The following is a 9241-nucleotide window of genomic DNA, read 5'->3' on the forward strand; positions in this document are numbered from 1 at the left end:
TATCACAAATGTTTGCCTAAAGATTATTAAGTTATGATTGTGCATGGCAAAGTCATCAGTGTATATCCAAACACTCTTACATAAGAGTGTTTAGAGGAAAAACATACGTGAATTACAGCTTAAGCCGAGCCATCCAGTCTTCAAATACTGGGCTCAGAGCCCACATGTTGTCATTTAGTTACACTAATGATGATGTTAGAGTTCCTTCAGACTGAGTTTCCATAATTATTTACAGTCCCGGTTGCTCAAAAATGGGAACCCACACTAACAAATATGCGCATTATCTTTGGATTAACCCTACTCACAGTGCAAAGGGATGCAATGCAGTCCTGACACTCAAATAAATACGTAGACTTTAAAAACTTTAAACCCCAGACGCAATACAAACTCATAATTACACACACACAGTTTAATGTCATTTTCTTGTGTTTGTGTGGCCTCTGTGGATTGGCCAATTTGTACTGAAATCCATCTGAAAACAGCAGGATTTGCTGCCTATCACAGGGCACAGCTCCGTGGTTTTGCTGGTTATAAGTAACCGTGTAATTACACGCATAAATTTCCAGAATCTCTTGGTAAAACATGTACTATTATTTGCTGACACGGTTTTTGGTAAAACCGCAAGGTCCACATGAATCATGTGCCTCATGTAGAAAATATGAGGGCATGTTGAACTGCTTAGCACAGACAGTCACACCAAGCAAAAATCTCACTTGTAAATCTAATGACCGCATTTGCTGATATTCTTTTCATGTGCAATTTCGCTCAAACCGTCGGGTGCTACCGCTGCTCTGCAAGCTTTGCCTCACAGACCCCTCCACAGAAGCGATTGGACGGTGGGGGGAGCCAATAGGCGGCGGAGCAGCAGGTTATTTGAACTCTCCTCGCACAACATCATCTGACTTTTCAAACATTATTCTCCTCTTCTGTCTGTCAACGTCTGTTCCCGAGAGCACCGAAAGAAAAGCAAGGGACACTTTTATGTTTAACCTATTCCTTTTTACACCAAGTCTACCAAGAATGGGAATCTACTGCCTTTCTTTACATCTGGGAGTTTACTGATGCACCTGTTGATTGAGGAAGACTCGGCGCGTTTAAGAATGAACAAAGTTGCTGTGATGAAGTCTGAGCTTCACTTGGACGACGGCAGGAGAGCAGAGGAGAGGAACAGACTGAACTGTGCAGACGTACCTCAGACAAGTTTAGCAGAAGGACAGAGCGCGGACCTGCTGCGATGCCAAGAGTCCGCAGAACACAACTCTGCCATGAAGTACAGAAGATATGGGTATTTTATCACTTTTTTGCTTTTTTTTATGGCAGAAAAACACATTAAACCTATAAAGAATCTAAAATAATGCTGCGATCTCAGATCTTGTACTTCTTTGGATATCTACGCTTTGATTAAATTAATTGCATGACATAATTTAGTCAAATTTGACAGTGAAGTAGATCGAAAGTATTGCTACAGTGCTACAATCAGGTTACAGGTAAGCATGCTGGACAATGTTTGTTGACCTCTTACTCCTTCAGGTCCCGTCTGACTGGCGTAAAAGTTCGTCACAAAAGACAGGTGTTGCAGGACATGGCCCGGCCCCTGAAACACTGGTTATACAAACACCGGGACAACCCCTACCCGACTAAGACCGAGAAGGTCCTACTCGCTTTGGGCTCGCACATGACACTAGTACAGGTGAGACGAGCTCACGCAAGAAAGAAGAATGAAGCAAAAGTGATTTGAAAGATGTATTAGTGCTGATTTATGCGAGTCAGTGCTGTCCTAAAAAAAACACAGCGGCATCTGTGCAGGTTTCCAACTGGTTTGCAAACGCCCGACGAAGGCTGAAGAACACAGTGAGGCAGCCAGACCTGAGCTGGGCCCTGAGGATCAAACTATACAATAAATATATCCAGGGAAACGCGGAGAGGCTGAGCATGTGCAGTGATGACACTGACTCAGAGGGTAAGGACCTTCAGGGAATTAGTAGTTTCTAAGTCATCAGACTGGATGTACCCAGTCTCTCTTTTTTAATCATAGTTTGTAACATTTCATATTCACTGATATGAATCGATTTAGTGTGAAATCAGTGACAGCTTTGTTTCCTTTGCTGCAGATGAAGAATGTCCCTTACAGACTCCCATCAGCCAGTCAAACTTCAGCAGGTCATCATCCCACAAGAGCGTGCTGGAGAAACAAGGCAACATGCTCACCATGGCTGACTGCGCCAACAGTGATGACAGCACGTCCCCTCCTTCCAAGTACAAGAGCAGTTTACTGAATCGCTACCTGAACGACACCCTGCGGCACATGATGGTGGCGAAGGCCGATGGCGTTGCGCCAGCCTGCAAGAGAAGAAGCCACTCCGAGTCGTTCAGTTCAAACGAATGTGATGGAGATGTCGTCTCGCCTGCATCGTCCTATGAAACAGAGACCAACTTTGTCTACCATATGGGTGAGACCTGTTTCTTTTCTAACACAAATGCAATATCTGTATGTGTTAATACACGAATTTAGAAAGATGTGATGCAATATTAGCTTCATGCATCAATCAGCAATCAAAAACAACACAGTAGTCTAGAAATGGTAGGATCTCCCCCCATCCATAGAAATTACTAAAGCATCTTCCTTGTTTATTGTGGATTTATGCTGAATGTGAGGCAAACTGACAGTTTAACTACCCTGTTTCCCCTCTGTTCATTTTTAACACACCACAGTGTACAGTAAAGTAAGAACAGAACGAACAGAAACTTCCACATGGCTCCTCGGAGCGCCCTGATATTAATAAATCTCTGGCACTCCACTGAAAGTCAGAAGCTCTGTGAGATTCAATTATAAAGTTAGAGGGAAAGTGGGAGGGAGTTTGACACCTGGTTGCCCTTTCAGACCTATAGGGAGCACAGCAAACTGACAAGCCTCGAATCCGCTAAGGCGCAAGAGCCAAAGCCTCTACAAACATTACTAATAAAGTCTCATGCAGACGCTGAAATCCCTCATTTTAAAATTGGATGGAGCTCGCCCTGGCTGCTGCTGCACACCGCAAATATCATTTCCATATTCTAGAATGTGCCATTTGTTCCGCTTCAGCTTCTTGCCATGGTGGAAATGTCCAGTCCAGTCTCAAGGACAATTACAGAATGTCTGAGACTTTATTCTTCCCAGGGTGAGAAGTGGAAACCTTGGCCAAATGCAGAAATGGAGCAGTCTGTCAGGACTACACCGGAGAGGTCTCATAGAGCGACTGTCGGTGCTGCCACTCATCTGTGAGACAGCGCAGAGCAAGACCACTAATATCCATTTGGCTTCCCCCTTCGGTGTTTGAAGTTGTGGCTTCGCTCTCTCGACTGCTATGTGCTTTGGCAGTCTGATTCTCCCAAGTGTTACTTTCTTACTCAAAGTCAATCTAAATTTACATTACATTATAAAAGTTGTGAAAAGATTTTTGAAACCAATTCTGCTCTTTAGCGCTTCTCTTTAGTTTGACTCTAAAATCAAAAAAGGTTCTGTTTTATTATGTTAAGAGTAGTTTCCTGGCAATCACCTTGTTCCAGTCTAAAGAAGTTATTTAATGGATAATTTTATTTTCTGTGAAAGCTAAATTAAATGTCATGGCTGACTTGAAAAACCTGGGGAGTAAATTACAGTCTAAGAAAGAAACATATGTAGATAAATAAACCACTGAACTTATATTCCACATGAAATATAATGCCTTGCCTTAACTGTTATCTATCTAGACAGTATAAAATAAGGTAGGATGCCAAAAGACATGCCGCTTCTTAATTGTTGTTTTAATCGATTAAAACAGCAAAAAAATATATTTCGTTGCTTTTTTTAAGTCACAACATTAGCATTTTTGCCATTGCCACTTTGGTTTACTTTGGCAAAAGTTCAAATATTTAGGCTAGTTGTTATCAGCTAATGCTAGGAAGCTTAATTAGCTGCACTTATAAACTATTCAGTAAGTGTCACTCACCAAAACTGAAGCACAAACTTCTTGAATGGGATGTAAAATATAACAGGTCATATTATCTTTTAGATAAATCCATGTAAAGGAACCAACACCCATTTCAGTGACTTAAACCTAGCAAACAGCTCTCGTCACAATGGCCATACACCTAACTTTAGGTCTTACTGACACCTTGAACAGTGAGATATAAATGAAGATGGGATAGATCAGTGTTGCCAACTCCTTAGTAAGGAAAACTGCTATTAAGATAATTGGTCATGCTTATGTAATTGTAACCTACATTGTAGGAGGGAGAAATAACATTGTGGAAGAGACATAAAGTGAATAAAAAAAACACCCTAAATGCATTTAGAATATATTTAGATCTACAAATTAAATTTCTTTTAGCAATTATTGTTTATTTTAATGTCAGAATTCCAACCCTCCTCCTTTATCTGGGCTTGGGACCAGCAAAAGTGACCCGAAATAGGTACTCTGGCGCAGCGACTTTGTGTGTTTGTGTGTGTGTTTAAGTAGTTTTAAACCTTGTGATCCACAAAAAGTAACAGTAAAAGAAGAACTGACTGCGTTACAGTCAGGGCAGGAGCTCATGCACGATTCATTTGGAGTTTGGAAGCAAGGTGTGAACATCTCCTGCTCTGACAGCAGCTGGGGTTGACTGCTGCATAAGGACTATCCGCTGCCTGTGAGTGCTATAGCACGGGCGAGGTACCAACGGCAGCACCCGCTGATTGTTGAGAGTAAGAGCGATATGTGCCTTCACGTCAAAAAGTCATCATAAGTCTCCAATAACATCAGCAAAAGTCGCCAGATTTGTCACTAGATTTTTCGCTAAATATAGCAAAAAGGTCGCTAAGTTGGCAACACTCGGATAGATAAATGAAGACAAAATTAGCTATAGCAACCAAAATTGTTAGCTAGTGTCATGTGGCCATCGAAGGAATTGCGTCTTTTTGCACTTCCACATTTCGTCCTGTTTCAGCCCTGGTTGTTGCTACTTGGTAACAGATCAAACAATACTTTGTAGTGTTACAAACCTATACTAACTTCAGGTTAAAAGCAATGGTGAATTTTCAACATTGAAAGGAATTCTTGTCAAATGACACATGCAACAGTACTGGTTGCTTACAGAAATGAATGTTCTTCTATCTGGCAGTCCATCATCAGTGAGTCAGGGCTTCTCTAAGCCATCCTACACTTTATAACGTTGTACTCCTCTTTATCTTAAAGTATAGTATGCCAAAACATGGCATTCCTACATGGTGGAAAGACACAACTAAAGGAATGTTACATTAGCTTTGTTAGCTAAAAGAGAACAAATGTAAATTCTTTTTTAAAAATTTTTGACCAGTAATTATGGTTCAAATGCATTTTTCAGTCAATAAATCAACATTTTTTGTTTATAATTCAGTTATCTGTCTCTGCATGTAACTAGTTAATAGGCAGCACTATTTACAGAAAGAGTCCAAACAAGCTCAGTTATTTCGATCAACTTGAGCTTAGCTTAGCTGGTAGACATAGAATAATTCTTGAGGTCAACTCTATTTCCCAAAATGCTGAACCATTCCTGTAAGTGTGTAATATACTCACTTGAAATTATATTTCTTTTGGTGGTTCTTTGAGGTTTTCATGATGTCATCAAACACTACATGCAGCGCTGCTGAAATGTTTTTACAAACTTTTAATGTATCCCTGACGGTCATATTAAGGGTGTTTGCAGCGTTTGCAACTCCTCTGTGGAGGTGAAGTGGAAAGTTAAGCTGCCAGCTTCATGACAGGCGCTAACACCATTAACACATTTAACTCTGCCCGGGAGACGATTAAAACAGTCACTAAACTCAAAGTGATTTGCTAATAGGTGATGCCACTACACACTAACCTACGAGGACACCTAAAAGATATCGGTTTATTTCCCACAGGCAGTAAAAGTCTAGTAGCAGAGTCTATGTTTGCAATGTTAATATTGGCTGTATAGCAATTTCTGTACTATATAATTTGACACTCACAGCAAGTTCAGTATTTCCCTTAAAAAGCCTGGAGGGTCATAAACTAGACTAGAATGAGGTTTTATTGGATGCGGAGCAGTGAAATGCATAACTACCTGTTTTGTTTCTAGTGAAAGCATAGATGAAGGTTTTTGTTTCGTATATGCAGTATTGTGGATCTGAATTATACATCTGGGAAAAAATTCATAATCACTGACACTGGGACATGTGAGCGGTTTTCAACTTATATTGTGGGAGAGCGCCAAGGTTTTAATGATCTCATGTAGATATTAATTCATTGTTTGGTGATCTGTTAATCTTTTATTACTAAATAGTATTGAGGTTTTGCAAACTTGTGACCACTAACCGCATCATTTTAACATGTCCACCATTTTGGACATGTGGCAATGTAGGATCGGGTGAATAATAGTCACTAGCAGATTGTCGCGGTCTTCCGTAGTTTGTATAAAGCACACCGGCTGAAAATACTAACTAGCTACTCTCTGTGCAGTAGTGAAAAATGTAACACGGACCAGAAATGGAGCCTGTGCTGAGACGCAACTTTTATTTAGAAGGCAAACGCTTTACTTTTATAGTTTTCAAGCTTTGCTATCACTTGGCAAGTAGTTAGCAAATGTTTGTGGAAAATTTGGTATCATACACATTAATGGCCAAAGCCACATCTTTGTAACTAAAATTACCTAGTGCCAGCCAGCAACTTCCAACAACCAATCTCCAACCAGGCTGTTTATACAGAGTTTTCCCTCATGACCGGTGGCTGTATGTGGCTGTGGCACAACCAATATGACCAAAAACTCTCAAACAATGTATACATGACAACATGCCAGAAACTTGCATAAGCTAGACAATGTTAACGCAAAAGTTATGTTACTTTTTCATATTTAAAGAAATTCAAATTTTTTAGTAGGTTAGTAATACGTTTAGCATGGTTAGCTTAGCTTAGCATAGCCCAAACAGTAGGGAAAACAGCCTCTTTCCAAATGTAAAAATGTTGCTTTTCTGAACTTATTAATTATACCATCTGTTCAGTCATATCATCTACACACACACACACACACAAAAAAAACAAATTATAAAAACATCAAATAGAGTTTTACAGGTTAGGCACCATATTGTTTTTAACGACATTGCTATGTAGCTACTACATGTTTCTAAACTTTGGCATTTATTGAAACAAATATAGTATATCCATCAAAAAGTGGATTTTGTTACCTCGAGACAGTTTTTACTGAGCTAAATTAACTCGCTTGCTTGCTTTAGTTTTATGGGCTATTTGCTATACAGACATTTGAGCGCCATCATTCTTGTCGTTGTACTCGGGAACAAAATGAAATAGTTTGTTTCTTTTTAATATGAAACCATCCCTTATATGACCATAATTATGGATCCAACATGAAATGACATTGCATCACTGCGGGACAATGTAATAGCAGGGAGACGTTTCAGCAGCTTCATGTTACCCCTTGTAAAATTTTGTTGTAACTGATCTTTGCTGCAAATCTAAGACTCACCAGAGCTGAAACAATGTTTTTTCGGGGTAGTAAATACAACTGAAGTGCTAAACTATTTTACTGGCGAGGTTATAGGCCGAAGAACATTCAGTAGCAAAAGAAAAGCATAAGACAGCAAAATGATTTACTATCAACAAGTAGTTGCTTTTGGCCCTGGCCTATGTTTTTTCACAGTCAGAGATGGGAATGTTTCGGGCTGTTAGCATTGAAAGACTGTGTTTCACAGCAGACCTCTAATTTCCCTGTCTAGTCCTCTCTGAAGAAAAATCTGTTTTTGACCAGCTTCAATCTGCTCCAGTGAAAATAGGCAATATTCCAAAGCTGAAATGGAAAATATGTTTTACATATAATGCACACTTATTTGCTGACCACAAACAGAAACCATGTAGCGATATATTACTGAAAAGTTCGTTTTTTTTCTTCTCTTGCTCCTAAAAATGCCCAGATTGTTTCTATTTAGGGCACTGACAGAGCAACTCATCCTTCTTTCTTTAACAGGTTTAGATGATGGTCGTATTAATTTATGTGACCCATATGGCTGTTAAAAAAAACATTTAAGATTTTTTTCTCCCTCTTGAACGCTCAACACTGAATAGCAGTTGAATAGTTGAGGACAGACAGACCAATACACTTTTCAGCATGTTAAAATCCATCCAGAGACAAAAACATATAAGAATGTACTGCCATTAAAACATACACAAGCACACACAAGCCCATGGGTATCCACATAAAAACATGTATTTATCACTAATATATGATTCCAAAGCTTAATCCAAACACTCATTGTCCCATGACTAAACTGTCTGTAGTTTCACTGCTGTCGAGTCGAACTGATTCATGGCACGTTTTGAGTCTTTTTATTCTCTTTTACAGATACAAGCGACTACAATTCAACTAAATGTGACAGGTAAGTTTACTCATTCATTACTGAATACATACATTTTATAATCTCACTGAAATCAAACCACTAATCATCTGACTTTTATAAAGAGATGCTTTTTTGTTTTCTGTGGGGGTTTTTTGGCTCTGGATATCTGAAATTGGTGTTTAGATCATTTTTTAAAGGAAGGCGTGGGTGATTATAAATTATCTACAAATGATATGTGTATACTCTATATGTATGTATGTATTCACAGGGACCAGCAGCCACTCAGAGGCCAGCAGAGACAAGATGACCAAGGCTGGAGGGAGATCCACGCTGCTGTGGCTCTGACAAGCTTGGCCCAGGGGCAGAGCTGCACTGCAGACCAGAGCAGTGCTCCAGTGTCCAGCGCTGCTACAGGGCAGAGCTACACCCGAGGGCCTCTCTCTGTAGCAAAGACCACTATCACAGACGAGATGAGCAACACAGGATCTGCCTCAGGTCTACAGCAGAGCTGTGCCACCGGGCCCGCTCTCACCAACCGCATCATCCAGAAATCCTCTCATATCTCTGAGGTCCAGACTGTCAAAGTCTCACTGGCAAACAGTGTGTAGGCATTAAACATGTTGTTTCATACAGGAAAACCAGACGTCCACGTGCCTTGCGATATATATATATATATATATATATATATATATATATATATATATATATATATATATATATATATATATATATATATATATGTACAGCCTCTGAGATCTTTGTTTTGTAATGCTGATTAACTTTAATGTTTGTAACCATTTTTAACACTAACCTAATGCTGTTTATTAGTTGTTACTGTTTTTTGCTGTGTTCCTCATGCCCCCCTCTGTTGCAGTAAGTTATATTAACTTCCAA

At 39.6% G+C, this 9241-nt stretch overlaps 1 protein-coding gene across 1 annotated transcript; it reads left to right on the forward strand.

Annotated features, from left to right (window-relative positions):
- Positions 1-845: 845 nt before the first annotated feature.
- Positions 846-9008, forward strand: LOC146648545 (homeobox protein Mohawk-like). Its single transcript, XM_085389293.1, has 6 exons — positions 846-1285; positions 1531-1690; positions 1807-1960; positions 2112-2450; positions 8353-8386; positions 8616-9008. The coding sequence occupies exons 1-6, from the start codon at positions 1062-1064 to the stop codon at positions 8953-8955; spliced, it is 1251 nt and encodes a 416-aa protein (XP_085245419.1). The 5' UTR covers positions 846-1061; the 3' UTR covers positions 8956-9008.
- Positions 9009-9241: the final 233 nt, after the last annotated feature.

The sequence above is a fragment of the Rhamphochromis longiceps genome, linkage group LG18, assembly GCF_057381845.1.
Source record: "Rhamphochromis longiceps isolate RC_006_pf linkage group LG18, R_longiceps_female_GT1.1, whole genome shotgun sequence".
Classification (NCBI taxonomy): domain Eukaryota; kingdom Metazoa; phylum Chordata; class Actinopteri; order Cichliformes; family Cichlidae; genus Rhamphochromis; species Rhamphochromis longiceps.

Coding starts and splice junctions, on each gene's coding strand:
- LOC146648545 (XM_085389293.1), top strand. CDS start 1,062: ATGCACCTGTTGATTGAGGAAGACTCGGCGCGTTTAAGAATGAACAAA. Junction 1,961..2,111: donor TGATGACACTGACTCAGAGG/GTAAGGACCTTC, acceptor CCTTTGCTGCAG/ATGAAGAATGTCCCTTACAG. Junction 8,387..8,615: donor AATTCAACTAAATGTGACAG/GTAAGTTTACTC, acceptor ATGTATTCACAG/GGACCAGCAGCCACTCAGAG.